This window comes from Pelodiscus sinensis, chromosome 9 (genome assembly GCF_049634645.1).
Source record: "Pelodiscus sinensis isolate JC-2024 chromosome 9, ASM4963464v1, whole genome shotgun sequence".
Taxonomy (NCBI): Eukaryota; Metazoa; Chordata; order Testudines; family Trionychidae; genus Pelodiscus; species Pelodiscus sinensis.
In genome coordinates, this window is record NC_134719.1 from 56,074,287 (window position 1) to 56,098,314 (window position 24,028).

Genomic DNA, 24,028 nt, shown 5'->3' on the forward strand with positions numbered 1-24,028 from the left:
AAAGTAACTCCATACTGAAGGAGATTGACATATTTAAGGGCTGTTGTACATGTGTTTTCCAACACAGAGCTTGCATGGCAAGAAACATTTATCACATGGAAACTATTAACTATATTTGAAAAGAAAGGTCTCAATCCTGTAACCCTTCATAGTTCTCTTGAAGCCACTGAGGTTTAATCTTGTAAGAATTGCTCCTCTGAGTAGGACTTGCAAAATCAGGCTCCAAGTTGTTTGAGGAATTAAAAGTTAATGTTCCTGATGCTCCTGCTGGGGATGGTTACCTTACTGAGTGATAACACTACTCATGGAACAAGTTCAGTACAACAGAGGCACAGTGTAGGAGAACACAAATCAGTTTCTATCATGCTTCAACTTCAGGAGAAACCAGGACAATCCTGCTAAAAATGAGGTGACACCTGGAGGACAGGTAAGAAAATGTAGCTTCTAGTGAGCTTGGGCTATGCTATACCACAAAATAAATAAATAGTTAAAATCAGTTGATAAAACTGAATGACGATCTGGGAAAGTGGAACTCTCAGCCACAAGCAGGATAAAAATCCGTGCAATCTGGTAGAATCCATTTCTAGTAGGGCAGTTGCTCCTGGAATCTTACCCTGAAAAAATTAGCTGCTTATTGGTAATTTTGTACCTTATCCATGTCATGTACTGAGCATTCAACTCTCAGTAAGGGTAATGGAAGGCTGAGGTGACCTCAGCTGACAATAGGATTTAGGATTCTATTAAAAAGAAAAAGAGGTCAGATTGATACAGCAGTCTTGCTAACGGCGCCTGACATTTTTTGCTATAGACATCTAGAACCAGTCCTGCATGAAGATGAAATGTAACAAGTATTGACTATTCAAGAGAGCACATGCGGTAAAATGGATGATTCTACCTCACTGCTCTTCATGTCTGCCCTCTGACCAGAAAAAGGAAAAAAGTCTGGAGGGAAAAATGAGTAAGTAGGGGAAGGGAGGAATGAGAGTGTAGGAAAAAGTTTGAGAGTTGCTTTATACACCCATTAAGTAACAGTATAGCATCAATTGCTCCACTACGACATAACTTCAAAACATTACAAAGCCTTTTCATACTGATGGTTAATTCTATCCCCCTTAGTGTCACTGCAGTCTATTGCTAATCACTGGGCCTCCACTATTTCCAATATTCAGGATTCATAACTTTAGACACGATTTTCAAATGTGACTAGCTGAAAATAACGGCCCTTTAAGATGCCTCAAATTGGGCACCCAAAAATGGAAGCACCTAAAATCAGTGAACATTCGAAAATCTTGGCTTGAATAGATCTCAAAATCCACAGTATGTTCCACATACATAATCCAACAAAACAGCACTGAAACAAACTTGATTCAGAAACTTTGTGTGTCCTGGTAACACACTAACAAAAACAGAATCTCTTCCTGGTGAGGTCATCTTTTGGGGTAAGACATTGTCATATAAAGATAGACAGGCACAGTTACTTATATACTTTAAAAGAATAAATACAAAAGGTGATTTCCCCTCCCCCCTTTAGTAATATTTTTACTCATGACAATATTTGTTAAAAATATGACATCTGCCTGCAAGAAGATAATATCCTATTTTGCATAATACAGAAAAATAAACTCTACAGAACAAACAACAGACATTCCAAATTGGCACATAGGTACTTTAAAGTGTTAGCATCTTGCAGTTGTAACGATAAAGGGCAGCTTTTACCTTTCCAGTCCCCCAGACTCATAAAATTTTGTACTGTATGAATGGTAAAAAACAAGAATACATAAAAACAGTAAATGTTTATTTTCTTAGAAAAAAGGGATTCAAATGATTGTGATCACACTTCCATTTGCGTTCAGAAAAGCCAATACTGTAAGCTTAGTCCGTGATTAAGATATCTATTCAATGAAACTGTTTTCCATTTAAAATACAAATTTCTGCTTCTGCATCACTTCCAGTATTTGTGTAATAACATGCTTTTAATGGACAATAATTCCTCAACTTCTTCCCAGTAGTGAAACAAGGCCTGTCATGGCAAAACATATCCCATCTCCAAAGGCTGAAATCATCAGTAATACTAAGCATCCCAGACCATCCGTGGATTGACAAACAGCTTGAGGATTTTGTAGAAGCTTCAATGTTCAGTTATGGAAGATTTGTATAACACTACCTCATCCAATAGAAAATAGGCCAAGCAGCCTTAGTAAAATCAACAGTGTCTTTCAGATTAAGTTTAAGGATTTCCTGCATATCTGGACACAGAAATTTGAAAAGTTGCAACAAGTTTTAACTAGCAGCAACAAAGATAGTTCCATACGAGCTCATAGCAATATTCCTTGTCTGTTTTTTTTTTTAAGAAACGCTGTAACTGAATGGAACACAATGTGGAAATGATCTTCTTTTCTTACATAATGCTGCTCATTCTAGAGGACGTCCAAAGAGTCTGACTGGGTCGTAATGTATTTACACAGTAGTATTCCTGTTTTGATGGGCAGAATTGGCACTATGTGATATCCTCCTCTTCTGAACAGTAATCACGGCCCTTTAAAAAGAAACACACACAAATGAACAATTCAAGAGAGAGAATGAAAAGTAAAGAAGTAATTGGAAACACTGGGTAAAGTGATTGAGGGTTACAAGGAAGTATACACCTCTCACTCTCAAATCCCACTGGTTCCCTACACACTGATTTACAAGATAATTTGTAATATGTCTAAAGAGATGCAGAAATGTAGCTATACCACTAGAAAGCAGCAATCTGGGGAGTGCAAGGTAGCAGCTATTATCTCTCGCTATTAAAATTTTTTCCAGCAGGATGAAAGAGTGATGTTATCACGTCACTCCACGTCCTGCCGCCCCTCTGCCCTCAGTCGCCAGCCTCTTCCCTCTCACCAGTACTCTGATGGGGTGGGAGCCATGTGGCCCCCCCCTCTTCCCGGTGCTCCGGGAAGGCAGGAACCACGAGGCTTCCCCCTCTCCCGTTCCAGGGGAGGTGGAAGTCATGGGGCCTCCCCCTGCCTGGTGCTCTTGGGAGGTGGGAGCTGACAGCCTCTCCTTTCCCCCTCCTGGGGGGGGGGGGGGCTGGGAGCCACACAGTCTCCTCCTTCCTCAGTGCTCCAGGGAGCCACAAGTCCTCCCCTTCCCTGCACCCTCAGTCAGTCCCCTCACCCACTCCTTCCACTAAGATCCACACCCCCAGCCTACTCCTGCACCCTCACCCCGGCCAGACACCTACCCTCAGAGAGAGGGGGGCTGGTGAGCATAACAAGCAGGGGGCACAGCCCCCTATTAATAGTGTAAGCAAAATAAGAACCATTTTGGGAGCAGCAAAGTGAAGCGAAATACTTTATCCATTAAAAACAACAAGGGATTTCATCCATATTTAAATTAAACCAGGACAATGGGGTTAACATCCTACAGCCTGTGAAAAGCTTGTGAAAAGTTTCAGGGAATCTTTATTGACTAGATGAGTTATGTTTTAGGTCTCAGCTGAAGTGTGAGATTTCCAGAAGTACAGTTCCCCCACTTACTGATGTTTGCAAGAGCATGGATACTTGAGAGGATTCCTCTTAGGTATTATTACTCAACTCATCAATGTAACTAAAGACCTTCTGAGCAACACACTTCCCAAATGGCCAAAGTGCACTGCATAGCAGAGACTGCCATTCTATCTTTCCTTATAAATATTGAAAGATTTATAAATATTACAAAACCTTTCTATTTCTAATGCTAAGAACACACCCTGCAACAAGGGCCAGACTGTCCCAGGCCCTGCATGGATGAATAGAACTAGTCACTATGGTCAAGGAAAAGGAGAAAAAACACAGAAAAAGTTCATGTCTCTGGAGAAGTCTGGAGTAGGGAGGGCCCCTGCTGGAATAAAAGCTAGATAGCTTGACTAGAGTTATGCCCACATACCCTAGAACAGAAATTAGGCCAGAGTCTTGCCTGATTTTTATGCTCAGGAAGAGAATTTTTAGGAGTAAATTGTTTAGCAGTTGCAAAATAGAGAATAAAGGTGTATCTGGGCAATAATGAAGGGGGGTCCTCAAAACCATCTTGTTTCATTTTCTGCAGCTAAAAAAACATTGCTTGGATATACACAGAGGCTATGACGTGGCTCTGGGTTTGTTGCTCAAACCCACTTTGCTGCCAAGGGACAGTGATGTTCACTTTGGTTTGTGCCATTTCTTTGCACTAGTCCTCCCAGTCTAACTCCTAGGGCCAGCAGTGTCTTATTGTTAGTGGCTGAAGATGGATATTTGACAGTTTTGTTAATAGATTTAAAAAGATTTAGCACTCAAAAAGCATATATTTAGTCCCACCTTTGCACCGTGGCTATCAGCAAAGTTAAAACATTCATTTGGTTTTAATACATGATTTTTGGGGGGAGATGAGGAGAGGGCAACATTTTGCAAAAAGGCCCAAATCACCTGATTTCCTCTATTTCAGAGATCCTGACAACATATGCCAACATACTGTGTAGCTGTGAAAATCACTCTTAAAGAATAATGATTCAGGCCCAAGATATTTCCTGGTGATTAGAGGCCGGGGGACTTGATAACTCAAAGTGCAAGCACTTGCTGGTCATTTATTCCATGGGAAATGCTCTGCCCCGGTTATCGTTATAACTGTTCAAGTCTGTTGTAGAATTAGCTTGTGTAGGCAGCAACAATCCTTAAAAGAGTTTGTAATTTTCAAACAAGTTAGCAGGTTGAGTAAAAGTCTAATTGTTAACCCAAAGCTAGACTAAAAATTGCCTTGTCTGTGCCAATATTTTACCTCAATAGCAGCCAGAGAAGCACCTGCAGTGTGACCCTGGGAGAAAGCTAAGGGTATATCTACATAGCAGAGGAAAGTGTGATTATAATGCAGGCATGCTTGAAACAATATTCCTAAGGTTGCTAGCAGACTTGTACTCAATAGTAGGCTAGCCTGCACTACCATGTCTTCACTAATACTGGTACCCAAGCTAGCTAGATTACAAATAGCATAGGTACACCTACTCACACTACAATCACACCCTCATTTTCTTGTAGAAATAGCCAGAGAGAGAGTTTTCTGATCTGAGTGTTGGCTGGAAAAAAAAGGCTTAGAACAGTTTCCTTATACAATATCTCCTTCTGTTTAATGTTTACAGTACTCATGAAAACAGAACTTTATGTATATTCTTTGTAAATAAGCAGGATGACATCAGTCTCTCTTTCTAAAGGGAATAACCCACAAGACCTTGAATTACTGGCTAACTGCGTGGATCAAAAGGGGAAACATTCTTATGAACATGATAGTCAGATCCATATAATAAGCACATGTTTTAAAAGGCTCCCACTAAAAGTTAATCAAGGTCAAATAAAAATATAAGAGGAGGAAAAAACGGTACAGGTAATGTCTAGCATACACCACTTTTTCAGCGTACATTTATACTTTAATACAAGTCTGTGAACGCAAGGGAAAAAAAGATGGCATGCTACGCCTTCATTGGCTTGCACACAGGGAATAGTACGAAGTTAGCAGCTGGTTTCCCCACCTCACTTTTTGTTGCATCTAGAAGAAGCAAGTATTCTGTATGTTTTATGATATTCTTTACACACAAAGAGCTTCATTCTTTTATTCTACACGACAGACTGAAACAAACCCACATGGCAGGAATGCTGAAGCCTTCCTAGCTAAACAGCTTTTTTTGTGCAACTGACATGCACAGAAAAAAAAGTATGTAAGGAGACACGGCTTCCGCTATCACTCCAAAGTTTGGCACCAGATCCAGTCTAGCTGGAACCCAAAGGAAATAAAGGGGGGAGGAGGAAGAGGATTGGTGGCCTGATGGGGTGAAATGAATTGCACCAAACAGTCCTTTCTTCTGCTATCACTAAAAGGGCTGGCTCTACACACACAGTGGCCTCTTTCAGAATAGAGTCCAAAGCTTGGAAACATTAAAGTGGTTCTTATGGTGGGAACTCTTTTCATCAGTCTGTTTTTGTTTACAATCGTCATAGAAAGAGTGGGAAGAAAATGCTAAGAGAAGGCACAAAACTACTGTACATTGAGTTAATTTTTTCATTTCTTATTCTGAAAGGTAAATCAATGGATGCATTAAGAGCAATTCACTTTAATAATAAGTTTTAGTCTAAAAATCCTGCATTTGCGTATCTTTCAGTTAACTAATGTCTTATTTCTAATGGCACATTTTATACACAATACAAGAGGCTGCTTTGTGTCTGCCAATTGGGTCTCGTGCCCAGTTTTACTAATGAGGGCTATTCAGTCATTACCATAGGTTGACTGTTTGGTGACCTATGCCAATAGAAGTAGATAGTCTTAATGCAAAATCCAAAGCACAGGTATAAACATCAAAAAAACACTGCTGTGAACAGTTCTATCGTGGGCAGTCTTCAGCAGAAAAGCGAAAGACAGACTTCTTAGATCCCTCTAGATTGGGGTGAAGAATATTGCTACAGTACTCTGCAGAAGTCTGCCCTGTAAGAGTCTTTTATGGAGAGAGTTCTTCAACACCTATGGTTGTCAAGCTGGTATTTCTCAAGAGCCGCAAAGTAAATTATACAATATTTGTTTAGTAGAAAGGAAACAAAAGATACACATGCATAAATAAATGCGTGTTCAGAAGATAATAAGAGACAAGAATAGGATCTTAAATCTTTTTGGAGTCAGCGTTTGTCAAAGTCAAGTGGTAACAGAAAATTTGTCACCATCTAATCAGTTATACACCAAAATGAGGGAACAAACGTTTTAAAAATGGTATGGAACTTTAAAATTCTCTACTGCTTCTCTGTGGAATGTTAAATCTTCAATGAAAACATCAACTTTAGAACTTGTTTACATGCTAAGTTTTCTGAACGAGAATGGCTACAATGACATAATTGGGTAGTGTGAGTATGTCACATTGGTATAGGAAGTGAATTCTGCACAAGGGTTTTATATTGATGAAACTGCAATTGCTGAAAAAATTGTCGGCATGGATCAGACGTTAAGTATATAATTATATTTCACAGCTCTATGAGGATGTTAAATGTGTTTACAGACTGAGACAGAAGCAATAATAATTTATAAATAAAATTATTGACTATACTGGAGATAATTTGGTTTCTCATTTTAGTATTATGCTTCATACTTGGGATGCTAGGATATAGCAATCATTTATTAGAATCTGTTTATTTTGATGGCCATTCGTCAGGAAAAATTTTTTTGCCACCAAACACTACTATGGCAATTTTGCATTTATTCCACTCGCCACATTGCTTTTTTTTTTTTTTTTTTTTTTAATTATCATTATATAATAGTTGCATTATAGTAGCACCTATGAACCCCATTCAGGGGTCAGAGATTAGGGCCCCACTGTACTAGAAGCACATGCACACCCACAATGAAAAGACAGTCACTGCCCCAATTACTTATAGCAGCAGTACCATGACTAATCCCACTGGAGCTATACAGATTACTCAATAAAGTAAAAATATGCCCTAAAATCTTTGCAGGATCAGGGTCCAAGTAAATTTTGTCCCTCTTTTTCCTGTTCAGTTATTTGCTAGATTTCAGGGTGTGAGGGCACAGATTGGAATACATTTAAGCAGGAGATAAAAAAATCTTTCTATTCATTATCCTCTCTCAGTGATCCTGATTGCCATGTTGTGCTGCATAGCAATTATTTGTTAAGTCAGATATAATATTGCTCCTCGGATTGCTCCATTGTGCGTTTTTACAACTCTGGATCATCTTAGAACAGCATTAGCTGAGGTGCCTGCTTCATTATTCTGAGCAACACTGGATGCTGATCTTTGTCTTCTGCATCAAAGGTGGGTGTTTATATAAGGAGTCTCCACCTTGTACAAAATTTTCCCTCAATTTTTCTTGGAGGTTTTACAGTGGGTGCCATTTAACATCCTCAGGAATAACACAATGTTGCAATCAATGCCAATTTGTGCGGCAATTTTGAGATTATTTAAATTGCCCCCCACCTTCTCTTCAGGAACCATGTTTCAAATTGTTCTAGTTGATTCTGCAGCATTCTCTCTCTGTCAAAATTAGTCAGCTTTGGAAAAACATCATCTGTCTATGACGACTGAGTATTGCTCTTCTCCATTTTATTCTGTTCTCTTTTGTTGATTTCCCTATCTATGGTTTCTGAAGATAATATTTGTGCCTTGATTTCTAAGGTCAAGCTAATTACTTGTCCCTCTGACACTATTCCTTCTAATTTACTCAAGGGGCTCTTTCCTCAGGCTTAATTGATGCTGTTATAAATTCTTCTCTCTCCACTGGGAAGTTTTTATGTGATCTCAGGCATGCTTTGGTGAGCACTTTTAACAAGTCACTGGATTATTCTATTGCTAACTATCTGCCTCTCATTCCCTTTCACTTCTTCCCTTTATTTTTGAACTCCTTGAATATGCGTGTCATAATTTAAAGCTGTGACTTGTGTTCACAGTAGTTCCATGCCAGCATAAACATTTCATGAGATCGGCACTGCAGCTGGTAGCAGGCAGTAGGCGTACTTCTGACCCAACCTCCTTTCAGGTCTTGTTTTCCTGCAGGAAGAGAGACACCCTTCCGCTTCCTACTCCCCTTTCTGTTTTTCCTCAATTGTTATTTTATATCGCTAATACAGTAGACTTCTGATAATCCGGAACCTATGGGACGTAGGTGGTGCCGGATTATCAAATATGCTGGATTATCAGGAGGTACTATAAACTGGTTATATAAATACTGTATACATTATATACTGTATATAAAGTGTTCTTAACCCTTTTTATTGTACATACTGTATACAGTATACTGTAATATTTTAGTTTTTAAGCCTTTTTTACCCTTTTTGCTCAATTCAGCTGCTGCCGCTGTTACCTTGTGACTCATTTTTTGCCAAAGCTCACTCACTAGGCTCTTGCCATTTTGATGCCGGACTATCAGGAGTGCCAGACTATTGGATGCCGGACTATTGGGAGTTTTACTGTATTTGCCTCAAATAGGAATTGAAGCCACTTTCTTGTGCACCTGTCCTATGGTGGTCCAACCAACAGGACCACAGGGCAAACAAGTCCCATGGCACTGTTGCACAGACTTGATTTTCACACTAACAGCAGGCAAAGCCATTGTCATGGAATCCCCATGATTCTATTATTAATATTTAAAATTAACTTCAACTGCATGAGCTGAGGGACCTTTTTCATTCTTGGTATAAGCTGCAGCTCTAGTAGAAAAGCTCTTGTGGCACTGCTTATTGATCTTTTGCCAGTTAAACTATTTCCAGTGCTATGGATCATTCAATGCTACTTCAGTTCCAATCATACTGAAGATTTTACAAGATTCTAATCACAGGTATATATATATTTTAAATCAAAGACCACATTCTGGTGCCACTGAAGTGACTGGAAAAATTCTCATTACACTTAACGATACCCAGAATGCAACCACAACATGTGGCTCAGGCTTTTGATGTTATGCTCTAAATGTGCTGTATAACACAAATTGGGTCCTTAGGTTTCTTCGTTTTATATTTACTTACTCCTGGGGTGTTCTGAGTTGTATGGTTTTCTTCTTCATCATAACTACACGGATATCCATATCTACAATTCCTTTTCAGTCTTTTCTACCAACTACACATACTCAAAGGAAAACAACAAATGTCTCTATCTGGATGCCACACAATAATTTATTTTTTATAGCGAGCTCTGACAGGAACTTTCCTAGTTGAGAATGACATTTTGTGTCCGACCCTTTCTTGGGTCACATGTTATGGAAGTTAATTCAGTTCCAATGTCCCAGTGCTCCCCCAAGATCTTGATTTTTCCAGTGACTAGAGAACACATTTGTTGCCTGAGACAAGTACAGGTTGAACCTCCCTGGTCCGGCACCCGGAGGATCCAAGTGGTCTTGAACAAAGGAACCTGCCGGACCAGGGAAGGTCAGGCATCTGGGATCTCCCAGAGCTCCTCTTCTGGTTACTGCCCCAGGAGAACCTCTGGCTCACCTGCCTGGCTCTGCTGCCCTGGCCAGGACTTTGCTCTCTGCCCTCAGTTCCCTGGCCTGGCCCCACGTGAGGTGGCAGCTGTTCCTGGGTTCCCCTGCCCGGCCTGGCCTATGGTGGCAGATGCTCATGGGATTTCCTGATGCCTTCCCCCAAGTCTTAGGCCCTGCAGGCTGCTGTGGATCAGACCGGCTCTGCTCCCTATCTCTGGGGCCGGGGCTCTCTGATCTAGCAACACCTGTGGTCCTGCCAGACCAGACAGTCCCAGACCAGGTTCAACCTGCGTGTGATTTGTTTAATGAGGAAAGACACCAGTTTTCAAATGTACTGTGATCACTGGCACAAATGACGGAAGTTCACCATCCACTAATACAGTTCTTATAACAACTCACAGAATCTGTTTTCCAAAAGTCGGTGTCTGTTAAGCTGAACTCAATATGCTCCCATTCTCTAACACAGCACCACAGTTTTTAAGTATACTTAATTCTTTTTCAGCTGGCTTCTGAAAGTAGAAAGTTTCATATTGTATGATGTACCTCATCCCAAATGATTAAGCCTAAAAAGTGCATTCATGAAACCATATCAGCTAGTGATTATAGTAAGGGAAAGGGAGAGAGGAACCCTGTGTCTTGGCTGCTGAACTTGTCACTGATCTACTGGTGACCTGAGATAAAGTCATTTAAATTCTAATGCCTCAGTTTCCCATTTGTAATAATACGTTAGAGCAGAGGTTCTCAAACTGTGGCCCACGGACTACCAGTGGTCCAGGAGCTCCATTCAGGTGACCCATGAAAAGTTTCCTCTAAAGTGTGCACCTGGGCAACTGCATATGAGAGAATGAAGGATTGCTCACCTAATTAGTGGCTCACAGGTGTGGTTCCACTAATTAGGTGCCTGGATCCCTCACAAGTAAGGAGAGGGGGTAGCCTTGGGAGGAATAAGGGGCTGACAGGAAGAGGTAGTGGAGTGAGGTGGAAGAAATGGGTAGGTAGATGGGGCAGAGGGGTCAGAAGAGGCGGGGAGGGTTTTGGGACATGCAGGGCTGCGGCAGCCAGAGAAAGAAGTGACTTTCTGCAGTTCCAGGGCTGTGTCTTTGGGGAGGTATGGACATCTTTGCCAGCTTCAGCTCTGTGGTGCTGAGGTGGGAGAGAGGCACCTATTGATATTACAATATGAGCAGTGTGCTTTTATTTGTAGAACAAAAAAGCATTTGTTGGTAAAGTTTTTTTATAGAGTGCGTTTACTCAAAGCGCTTTACAATAGTTAGCTAACGGTACAAACAACATTTGGAAAGATCTTTAAGTGGTCAGACGAGACTCTCAGCAATTTTCAAGTAGTCTGTTGAAAAAAAAAGTTTGAGGGATGCTGTGAAGCATTGTTAATATAAGTCTATAAGTGTGCTGAGATTCTCAAATGAAAGTTGCTATAAAAATATTCTTTGAGATTTGCAAAACAAGCTAAGAAGATTAATGTACCTAAATCTCCAACTGTGCCCTGAAAAATCTCTAGTGTTATCTCTATTTAGTGCAGGTCTATGGCAGAGATGCTTATACCTGCAGTGTATTAATGTTTTTTTTTGGGGGGGTGAGGTTCATTAATTTGAAAAGACTAATCATCAATAAATGAACCGAGACCATCAGCATTGTTAAGATCTCTGAATGATGGCTGATAATTCTGATAATAGGATTAAATTTCAATTTTTCTCCAAACAGTTAAAACAAAACTTCAACATTAGAGGGATGCACAAAATCCTGCTTTGCTATTCTGTTTATTAATTGATCCAAGCCTTCCTTTAATGGTTGGGCTAAATTTAATCTGCTATTCATAAGGGCCTTGGATACTTTTCCAAAATTAGGTTTTCTTCCCATACTGTTTTTACTCTGTAACCTCTTTCTCTATCCATTTCTCATCTCTGTTGTGCACGAAAGTACCGAGACAACTAACCTCCATTATGGTTTATGCCAACAAGTAGCTGCTTGTTTATGCCAACAAGTAGATGAGGAATATCATCTGTATAGTCTGGGACTGGTAAAGAATGGAATATTACTGTGGCTGTCATCTATTGTACTCTGTAGTTATGACAGAAAAGCATTTATTTAGTTGGATTCTTACCTTTTCAATTTTCTCATCTAGCATTCTGAAGAATTCCTGTTGGCTTTCGGAGATGTGCATGCTGAAAGACATGAGGGAAGAATGTCTGTACAGGCACAGATGTATCTGTTTTCAAAAAATCTCAGACTCTGGATTACCACTTGGAAAGAAATGGACTTTTTGCTTATGCCAGCCATGACAGGAATATCATCTGTAACACTGGACACCTCCCAATTCTGAAGTGGTATATAAATCAGTCAGAAGCTGTGCAAAGTAGTGAATTGGTGAAAGCTCTGAGTTTTAAGCAGACTGAAACTCCCATCAACTGATTGCAAGTTTTGCCTATAAGAACTAGAGGATTTGGCTCAATGTATGCATGTTATTTCCATTAATGTTATTAGGAATTGTGTGTGTATCAAGAGGAGATGGCATTCCTTAGGCATTTTTTCTTTTTGTTAGGCTGCAGAGACTCAATATTCAGCTACATATTCCAGAGGCGCAAGCTAAGCTAGCCAAGTACTGAGACCCTTCTGTGTTGAAACTGAAGATTTCTAAGATTGCAGAGTGCAACATCACACCAATCAGAGGCCCGTAATTTGAAGCTAAAGCCCATTTTATAATCTTACTCTGAAAGGTCCTTTTGTAGAGCACAATCTTACCAGTCAACCTCCATGTTAAACAGTTGGGAATCTGTTGCACATCTCTCCTTTTTTTTTTTTAATACCCAAATGGGGGTGTTACTACTCTCAGACACTCGGATCCATTAACTCCATGGTACCTGGAGGTTCAGGTTTTCGTGAAACTATGCTTTGCATTAGTGCACTAGAACAGGTTGGACCTCCTTGGTCCAGCACCCTCTGCACCTGACCCGTCGCAGATGAGGCATTTTGCCGGACCAGGTGAAGTTATTTCTAGCACCCCTGCTGCCAGCCCCCCCTTCAGCCCTGGCTCGACCGCTGCCCTCCCTCCTCTCGCTGGCCCCACTGCCCTGTCAGCCCCTGCTGCTCTACCAGGCAGCCCTGCCACCTCTGCGCACCAGGCTCCTGCTGTCAACTCCAGAGGCTGGATTGTTTTCAGTATGATGCTTTGAGCTGTAACAAGTTCATACCCCGCTCAAATGCCCAATGACATAGCATAACACAGCCATGCATGTATGCTGCATGTGCTATCAGGATACATACAGCTCATGCTGGGACCTTGAATGAAAAATACATTTAAAAGTTAAGTTCTTATTAGGAAGATGGAAGTTAAATTACAATCTAAATCAATTTATTAAGTAAGAAATAATTTAAAGAGTGGATTAAAAAGTGAATATTGTCAAAGTTTTAGAACCAAAGAAAACAGTTATTGAAAGCCGACCTGAAATAAATGAACTATTACTTGATACTGCCAACCAGTTTTCAGTAAGGGCATATATAGACCACAAACTAATTTCTTTATTTGATACACAGCAAACACACTGTGTTGGCGTGGACAGAAGCATAACTCTGACACATCATTTATAAGATAATGTGGCAATTTAGCTCCAGCAGATAAGCCAACTGACATGCAAAGTATGACAGAGACAACCAGAATGAGCAAACACCCACGACAGCCTAGTTATCATAGCACATTTTCTTAGAGGGAAAGAGCACTTGAAATTCATGTCTGCCTCCATACCTCTCAAAGTGCCAGTTTCCAACACAATAAGAGACTTTCAGGGCCTATCAAAGATGTATTTTTTGGGAAGACTATTTAATTACATGGGAAAAAATCTACTGCTATATGGGTAAAAAGATAATCCAAAATAGTTTATTAGAATACTTTTGTCATTTTAAGTCTGTAAAAATTGTCACTGTAGAAACTGTTATCTTCTGAAGTGTATAACTTGGCAGTAAAATTGCTGTCATGTTGGAGATGCAATACAGAGAATGCTGACTTAATAGATACTCTCTGGGATTGTGTAAAATTACAATAATATTGGGACTATTTAAAGCAAAGAGTGAACGAACTTTTGGGAAAGAAAACTATCCAAGTATCTAAGATTGTACTCTTGGCTATTCCTCCTCAAGAAAATGCTTTTGACAAACAGAAATGTCTGGATAATCTTTTTCCTTGTGATATTTTATGTGCTAGACAGCAAGGGAAATCTGAAATTGTCTCGATGTGTACGCATTTTATAAATTTCATAATGTGCCACCAGTTAAGAACGAGTTGCTAGAGAGAAATAATGTTTTACAAAAATTTGGATTCCGTGGCTAGATACAATCTACTATATATTTTAAAGAGTTTGTTTGTTTGTTTGTTCAAGAACTCCTCATACATGGTAAGAGCTAGGAGCACCACATTTGGTAGGCAGCTCTCTCATATCATAACTTAAAGCAAGGCAAGGGTTTGGTTGTGCCAGGAGACCGGCATGTGCCTGGAATGGGATTGCTTCTCATAAAATCATACAGAAAAAAGACAGAATCACCAGACAGGTGAAAGGAGATGCAGTCCCCATTCAGGACTGTTCAGCCCCAAGCCTCCTACCCTACCAGGTGGGGGAGCTGAAGCTCCTCTCCGCCCCTCCCCCAACCAGGATTCATGTGGGGACATTGCTGGCTGTTCCCCTTTGTCAGGGGGCGAGGGGAACCTGCGCAGCTTTCTGCATTCCTCGCTGTGGCGGGGGAGTGCAGGGGACAGCAAGTTGTGCTCTTTACTCTCACTTCCTGACAGGGACAAGAAGGGGAAGAGCAAGCAGCCATGGTATAAATATCCGGGGGAGGATGCTTTAGACCCCTGCCCTCCCGTTCAGAGACCCTCTAGGTCCCCCAACCCTGACTCATGCATCCACTATATTCTCCGCCCCCTCTCTTGAATCTCTCCTTAAGGATCCAAGCAATGCCAGGTAAATGTACTAATAATATAAAATACATGATTTCTTTCATTATACTTCCAAAGGTTTGAATCCTGAGATTTATGCATATGAGTAGTTCCAGTTTCTTAATGGGATTAATCACATAGAAAATGAATGTGAGAGAAAGTCTTTGCAAGATCTGGGTTTTGATGTGTAACATTTAATTTCTGCTAGATGTAACAGGAATCCCCATAATTGTACTTCTACATATAATTCAACACATTTTTAAAAAATCCTCAATTTACGTTTCAACATATAACATTTGATCCAAGTTGGGCTTTTTTAAAACCAAACAGTATTTAAAAAAATAACTGTTTTGGAATATTCAAATGTAATGGCCCTCTCCATCCAACACACAAACACCCAATTGTAATCAAAAGTTGAGAATTTTAAGGTTTTATTTCTGCTTCTGTCAGGGCGGTTCCCCACTCTGGCACTTTGAGTGCAGAAGGTGGGAGCCCACAAGAGATGTTAAAAATACCTCACTTCTATAGGCTTCTGCTTAAAAACACCCCAGTCACAGATTTCCTGACCTTGGGTGAAATTGTTGCTACCACCTAAGTGCAAAACCTCCTTTCTGAACCCTGGAAAATCCACTTGGGAATTTCTTCCTGTGTGGTACCCCAAGCTCTTTTACCCTCCATCAGAAGCGAGCTGGAAACAAACTCATTTCTAATAGCTGACCTCTCAGTCTCAGGCATGTGCACGCAGACCCCCTGCCTTGTAGGGCACAGGAATCAGATCACCGACTTTAAAAAAGGTGCAGAGGTGTGAAATATCAAGTAATTAACTAATCAAATAGTCGATGCATCAACTACTTGATTAGGCATCTCCGTCTTCGAAGTGCAGCAATAGCCCTAGGGCTATTGCTACACTTCAAATGTGAAAAAGCCTTGTGAAGCATAGGGTCAGCAGTCCTGTGCAGCACTGCCATTTTGAAATGCCATGGGGAGCCCGGTGTCAGACTGCATGTGGCGTTTCACAGTGGCAGCGCTGCATGGAGCCTGAGGTCAGCGGGGGAGTCTCCATCTGATCCCGGGCTCCACGTGGCACTGCCACTTTGAAACGCCACATACAGCCTGGGGATACCGCAGCTGGCCTCGGGATGCACACAGTGTTTCAAAGTGGCAGTGTCACATGGAGCCTGGGGTCTGGCCACAGGCTCCACATGGCGCTGCCGTTTTGAAGCACTCCTTCTTCTTCCCCCACACTTACTGCCTCTTTCTGATAGAAGCAGCAAGGAGTGGAGGAAGCGACTAGCCTGTTGACTATACGATAAGCATTTGCTTATCAGGTAGTCATTCACATCCCTACTTCATTTTATCACTTTCTTACTGGGATATGTGGCCCTAAATGTCAACATAGCATCCTATGAAAAATACATGGAATGTACCATTTGAAGCAACTCTGAAAGATCACTATGGACATTTCCACATCCCCCACTATAGTCTTGTGGTCTGGAAAGAAAATCCTTGTTTGCAGCGTTCTGTACAGGCCAGTGTTCCTGAAGATGCCCAAATCACACATCTTTCCAAACCACCCTGCATTGATGTCTGTGAAATGCTCATAGTTTCTGCAAGCACCTGTAACACCATGGAGTAGTACCCGTTCCTGTTGATGTACCCTGTTGCAAAGTGGTCTGGTGCTAAAATTGGAATGTGTGCACCATCTAATGCCCTTCCACATTTAGGAAAACTCATTCATGTAAAATATTAAAAAAAACAGGATTATGCAGCACTTTAAAGACTAACAAGATGGTTTATTAGGTGATAAGCTTTTGTGGGCCAGACCCACTTCCTCAGATCAAATTGTGGAAGAAAATTGGCATGACCATATACAGGGCTTGACAATTAATGTAATCTACTTGACCACGGCGAGTAGATTTTAGCCCAGCGTGGCCGCTCAGTGCAGTCTGTGCATGCGCAGCACAGCGCAGCGTGCAGTTTCGCGCAGCTGGCGAGTGGGGCTTGCTGCCGCTTGGCGAGCCCTGACCATATATACCAAATGGATACAATCAAAAAGTGAACACATATAAAATAGACAAATCAAATTTTAGAACAGAGGGAGGATGAGGGGGGAGGTTAATGTCTATGAGATAATGATATTAGAGGTGATAATTGGGGAAGCTATCTTTGTAATGGGTAAGATAATTAGCATCTTTGTTAAGGCCCATTCGTAAAGTGTAAAATTTAAGCATGAATGACAGTTCAGAGGCTTCTCTTTGAAGCCTTGTGTTAAAGTCTCTTTCAAGCAGGATGCAGGTAGTCACATCGTTGAGACAATGCCCAGGCTTGTTGAAATAGCAAGAAACTTTTTTTTCTTTGTGAAACTGTCTGATGTCTGTTTTGTGTGCACTGATTCTTTGCATTAATGCAGCCCGAATGTTCCACTTCTCCATGCTAACATTATTTGTGACCAACTGATAGTAGTCTCTAGTTGTCAGTTTCCAAAAAGCGATCGCCATACATTTCTCTACGTAGAGAGCAGCTCTCATTCTGGTGTCCTTGAGCTGCAAGTCTGGGCCAGCTTTGCACACAGTTCCACGAAGGTGACTTTCTGGATCCCCAAGTTCTGCAGCCACTGCTCTTCATCCCACATCTGCATGATGATGCAATCCCACCATTCAGTGCTGGTTTCCCTAGCCCAAAAGCAATGGTCTACTCTATGCAGCTAATCTGTGAATGCCAAAAGCAATGTAAAGATGCCACTTTACCTATTACACAGAACGTTGGGCGGGTGCAAGTCTTCCTTTGTTAATAACTTAATCATTAACTGCACTGTCATGCGCAATATCTTCATGACATTTAACAGAGCATAGGGGAGACGGGCAAGATCCATTCCTTCTCAGTACAGATGGTGATGTGCACAGAAAAGATTGACCATGGGAAAAAAGGTGCAAAACAAAGTCAGAAGCCAACAGAAGGCTGGGACAGAAAACAATGCATAATGGGACAGTTAGCACGGTCCCAGGATGCACCGCAAGATGCTCAACTTTCCCAGAATACACCCTGCACTATGGGACACAAACACTCACAGTGCATTACTCACATGGCTGAAGATGGTGCCCAAAATGGGGATGAGATTTACCACCAGAGGGCTAGCATGACCAATCATATCTATTTTTTATTATGTCAAATTTGGGGAATTGACATAAGTTTGGTCAGCAAAATTTGGCAATGTAGACAAAGCCTAATCTCTAATTTTTTAAATACAAAAACTGATATTTAACATATGATAGTAAGTTGCTACCCAGGCATGCAAAAATGTTTGTGTAAATTTATACATTAATTCAGTGGAACTACTTCTGTAAGTAAAGCCAGTTAGTGGGTACGTGTTGACAGGATCAGGTCACTCTGGATAAATAGTGCAGGTTTTACAGAACAGCATAATGTTATCTGAGATAACAGAATATTTATTTTTGAATAAAGACAACAGAACTTGTCTATATTTGTCAAAATATTATCTTACATAGATGCATTTCTTTTGGTAATTCTGCCTTCTGTAGGAACTTTTTAAACTCTTTCTTGAAAACAAAAAAAAAAAGATCAAGCAAATCACACAGAATATAAATCTATAATCTCTGCTTGCCTCAGATGCAGCTAAACAGATGGCTGACTAAAGTAATTTTTTCGCTTTAGCCCAATCTGATAGTCACCCAGCTAACAGTAGAAACCAGAGAGGAAGAGCTATATTGTGCTCCTATACCCAAGCATGTTTTTACATCCAGGAATATGCTTGGAGTCAAGTAAAATACTGCAATGTTGCCTTGTTGAAGGGTATAAATCAGGGGTCTCAAGCTCCTGGCCTGCAGATCATCCCTGGTTGGAGCAGTTGTGCATTCTGCCCTGGGAGTCCAAGCGAATTGGGGGAGGTGGTAGCCTGTCCATTCCTGTTCCACAAGCCCCTTCCCTTCCTACCACTGCCCTGCCCTCTACCCCACCATTAGTGTATAAACAAATGTATTACACAAGAAATATTATATAGTGTGTAACATGTGGCAAGGTAATTCTACTCAACAAGGGAAAATGTTTTGCATCTTTGAAAATCAAGCCAAGAACAAGGTACTGCAAAGGTGGCTAAAGTTCAGCCTCTGGCTCATTGAATACCTATGGAATTGCACAGCATCTCTCACAGGTACAGCCATGCAATGTCACAGACTGATCCGCACAATTCTCAATAGGTTGTCCATCAGTATTAAACATGTAATGGTGGTTGCATTCTTATCTGTTTTACTTAATCTACATGTGGCTCTTCAACTGTTAGGAGCTCCCAGTGCAGCCTTTACATGGGAAAATTTGGGTATTTTGAGGGTGTTGTTTTATTTCACTATGCATTCATTTCTAATAAATTATGAAGCATAACTTACTTTGCTCTGGGTTGATGTACTAATCCTGGGACCTCTTTATTAGACTTAAGTCTTACATTTGAACTGGCACTTTTTTCCTGAAACACACAAAAACACACATATAATCAGCATTTAATAAACATATCTTCTCTATATATTTGTCATCAAAACATTGCTTTGCAGTACAGAGAAACCAGCCTCTCCACATGGATTTATAAAAATGTAGATATTTATAAACACAAAGCATTAACCACAAGGAAAGTATATCAAAAATCTTTAAAGAAATCTGTAATAGCCCTGTAATAGCACAGCTAGCAGCCCACAGATACGCTTGTTAAAAATGACAGAAAGGGATCTGATGACTCAGGGGATTTATAATAGGAGACAGAACTTTGGGCCTACAGCTCATTAGTTTAAATCTAACACAGAGAGGTAGTGGTCAAAGTTGTTACTTTCGGATGACTGTCTAGTAGGGATGTAAAATCTCAGCTAATCACTTAGCCAGTTAAACATTATGTTTAAATGGTTAATCAATTAAACAGAGGCGGGTGGGGCGGAGAGAGGGAAGCCAGCCTGCCACAGAAGGGGGCTGCTCTGGCCAGGCTGCAGTGCCTGTCTACAGTGCACCGGAGCGGGGCCCTCCGCAGGCAGGGGCTGCTTCGGCCAGGTTAGCGTACCTCCTGGCCCCACAAGGCTGGAGTAGCGCCCAGACCACGGGTTAACTATTCTCATCTCTACTGTCTAGTAGCCGGTGTAAAATCTGAGTCTAGTCATTCATAGACAGGCGATTACATCATAAGCAGCACTAACTGGCACCTTTATTGAGATAGTGAAGCAAAATACCGAATGATCACAGAGACTGAACTAACCTCTTACTTCTAGAGTTCACTCTCTCAAAACAGGATTGTGGTTAAAGACTTCTGTCTCCCACAGTCAATTCAGAACCTTGCTGAATGTGCTAAGATCACACTCATCTGCAAAAATGCCACGTTCTCGCTCTTTCTTATGCACATTCAGACTTCAGTTCTTCTGTGGCTCAAAACATGGGTGGTGAATAAGTAAAGTAGTAGCAGCAAATTTTAGGGGCATAGTAATGGAATGAAATATCACTGAAGAAAATTCTTTAGGCAGAACTGTTAGGGCTGTCTACACAGCAGGGCTAAAGCTGAAAGACAGGACACAACCTGAGCTACGTCAATATCATAGTTTGAGGTAGCTTAAGTTGAAATACCTTAATTCGGCTTTTGGCGCTGTCTACACAGCAGGAAGTCCAAGAAAGAGCATTCTTTCTCTGATTTCCCTTGCTCCTTGTGAAATGAGGATTTCAGGAGTCAGAGTAAGAAGTCCTCCAGCATATGCTTATGGACAGGTACACAACTGTGTCCAATACACAGAATCATTTAAAAAAAGACAAAGAGAAAATCACTGGTTTAGCATTTCAGGGTACAACCTTATTTTCAGAACAAAAATTTGTTATGAATCAAAACTTGGCATACAAAGTATCACTTACCTTGTCAAAATTTGGAAAAAATATAACCATTTTAAACAAATATTATTAAAGTGTTTTGCATTGGAGAAATCTGACAGTACAGATGGCATAGAACTGAGTGAAATATTACAGTCTATCAACTAAATAAATCAATCTCATTTCTGGACACACTGCTGCTGTGACCATTTTTGAAAAGTGAAACTATAACATAATTGTTATGATTGTTTTGTCTTCTATAGTTTCATTTAAAAAAAATTAACCTAGCACTTTAAATTATTTTAAAAAATAGTCTGGTGCATTACTGGATTTTAAAAGTGGGCCATCATACAGTTATTCTTGAATGAATAATTCCACAAGGACTGGAAGCATCAACTTCCTATGCATACTCAACACATTTTGTGGTGCAAATATCTCTGTAATCTCTCTGAAAGGAGTGCAAGACTTGAAAATTAGTTAATAAAATTCAGAAAAAAACCAAGCCTAATCTTGGGCCTTCACTCATAATGTTACATCTTACCAGTCATTATCTCACATTACTCAGTGGTACAATGCTGAAGCATCAGGATAAAGAATGCATCCCACCTTCCGAATTTCATTTGCTTTCATAGCATCTTTTAATTTTGCTTCAACAGAGTTATCTGTAGAGGACTTTTTTTGCATGTGTGCTAGGGATGTTAGGTATTGACTAAAGGGATAATCATGTCGATAGTCCCCGGGGGCAGGACTGGCAGCCAGTGTGCTCTGGCCCCACTCCCGGGGAGGCCTCTGCCACCCTGTGCTGTTGCCTCTCTATCAGAGGCAGCAGCATAGGGTGGCTGGCAGTCAGTCTGCGAGGGGAGCCTGTTTAACAACCAGCTCCCCACACAGACCAGCTGTCTGCCGCCCCACACTGCTGCCTCTGATACAGGGGCAACAGCGTGGGGTGGCAGCTGCCTGTGTCTGCAGGGGTCCAAGGTCCCCATGGACAGAGGCTGCTGCTGGGGAGGGCAGAAGTGGGTGAGGGGAGGAAGTTGATTCAGCAGCAGCCCATGTCCACGGGGACGGAAATGCATGTAGTCGACAAGATTAACCGACAAGCCTAGGCTTATCTGTTAATCATATAGTTGACTACACATTGACATCCCTAGTGTGTCCATGTAGGATAAGCCAATAAAACTGTCAAGTGAGAGAGAAGAGTAACAGATCACCAGGCTAATGAGAGCGAAAGAGATGGCTAGGCTGGGAACATATCAGAAACAGAGGTACATGGTCAACTTTCATTCTCATACACATGGCATGTCTTGCTGTTGTATCCCACAGCTCTGCTGCTGTGCAAAGCAGCTTGTGATAATGGATACTGGAGACATACAGTGACGTTTATCATTTATCTGGAAATACAATACAGAGCAAAGTATGCAAGTTCAGTGCCTATAGGTGCACACTGGGACAGGTTCAGCCACAGAAATCTCCTTGTGACTGCTACTTGTTGTGATGAAAATACCGCTGAGCCTGCCTACCTTCTCTTTGGAGAGCCCCACCACCTGGGCCTGCTGAGCCAAGCCATACAGCCCACTCTAGCACTGGCACAGAGATAGTATCACAACCAAAGGCAGAGTAGCACATAAGAACATAACATAAGAACATAAGAATGGCCATACTGGGTCAGACCAAAGGTCCATCTAGCCCAGTAGACTGTCTGTCGACAGTGGCCAGCACCAGGTGCCCCAGAGAGGGTGGACCGAAGACAATGATCAAGCGATTTGTCTCCTGCCATCCTTCTCCAGCCTCTGACAAACAGAGGCCAGGGACACCACTTCTATCCCCTGGCTAATAGCCTTTTATGGACCTAACCTCCATGAAATTATCTAGCTTCTCTTTAAACTCTATTATAGTCCTAGCCTTCACAGCCTCCTCTGGCAAGGAGTTCCACAGGTTGACTACACGCTGTGTGAAGAAGAACTTTCTTTTATTAGTTCTAAACCTGCTACCCATTAATTTCATTTGGTGTCCTCTAGTTCTTCTATTATGGGAACTAATAAATTACTTTTCTTTATCTGCCCTCTCCACACCACTCATGATTTTATATACAGAAATGGAGATCCACTCAGCACTGGGAAGACTCAATCAAAGGGGACTTGACACAGTAACCAGGGGCACAGCTCCAATGGGAACAGAACCCCAGAAAAATCCATCTTACACTATATAAAATGTTCACCCTCTTTATTGATGTAAGAGAGATATGCACAGCTGTCCCTCCCACCAGTAACAATTCTTAATACTGGGTTTATTAATAAACAAAAGTGATGTTATTATGTATATAAAGTAGATTTAAGTGGTCATAAGAGATAGCAGACAGAACAATGTAAGCTACTAAACAAAAACAAAACAAAACACACCAGAGAAGCCTAATACACTAAGAAACCTGTTACATGCAGTATCTTACTCTACACCAGTAGTTCTAATCATATTTTTTCACAGGCTGGACCCAATCATTCCCATTATTCAGCCTTAGATGTTTCCTGCAAGTCATCTTGGGTGGTAAGCAGAAGTGTTCTAATGTGTGCCAGTGGCTCCTAATGTTTGGCTTCCCATCTTCACATAGATTTTGCCAAAGGCAGGAATCCTTTGTGTTCAATTTAAACTTTTTCACACTTTCAGTGGAAAAGTAGAACATCCAAGATGAGTCCCAGCATCAGGAGACCTAAACACATGTCCTTTTGGGGACTCTGCACCCCTCCTACTGACTGATTTATAGTGAAAAACAAACCCATTTACAGATCATTGCCTTTATGAATGGCCATCAACCTTCTGAAATACCCTTAATGGCCCTCACTTAGCATGTCTAGATTCGTAAAACAGGTTTGTACTTCATATTTCTAGCTTCAAATGCAGCAGAATATAACTCTTCAAATGATACCTTACAAGAAGTATTTTGCATAAAACATCTTCCAGTTATGCACATTGATCTACATAAGCTTATTTTCATAAAGAATATGCAATGCACCATCACACACATTGCCTAGTAATGAAAATAAAAGTTTAGTTCTGCAATCTCCACTCTCTCAACATTCATACACCACACTTCATTTCATACCACTTCTTGCACTCCTACCATAGATACAGGAATGTGGGCCTAAATTCCTATCACCCGTACACAACTTCAGTAAAAGAAGAAAGAGCTGTGATTCGCACCTTACTTAGGTTTCAATCAGATGCAATTACAACTTTGTCTACCATTGGGGTTTGCAGTAGTTTAGCCAGAGTCATCCTTCCCCA

At 41.1% G+C, this 24,028-nt stretch overlaps 1 protein-coding gene across 2 annotated transcripts in view; it reads right to left on the reverse strand.

Annotated features, from left to right (window-relative positions):
• Window positions 1–1,774: 1,774 nt before the first annotated feature.
• C9H1orf21 (chromosome 9 C1orf21 homolog) overlaps window positions 1,775–24,028 on the reverse strand; it is a 191,859-nt gene continuing 169,605 nt past the window's right edge. For both annotated transcript variants that reach the window (XM_075936770.1, XM_075936771.1), the window contains 3 exons: window positions 19,306–19,382; window positions 12,083–12,143; window positions 1,775–2,536 (listed from right to left, as the gene is read on the reverse strand). In XM_075936770.1, coding sequence (XP_075792885.1) covers window positions 2,498–2,536; window positions 12,083–12,143; window positions 19,306–19,382 — 177 coding nt within the window. In that variant the 3' untranslated portion in view covers window positions 1,775–2,497. The remainder of the gene's footprint in view (window positions 2,537–12,082; window positions 12,144–19,305; window positions 19,383–24,028) is intronic.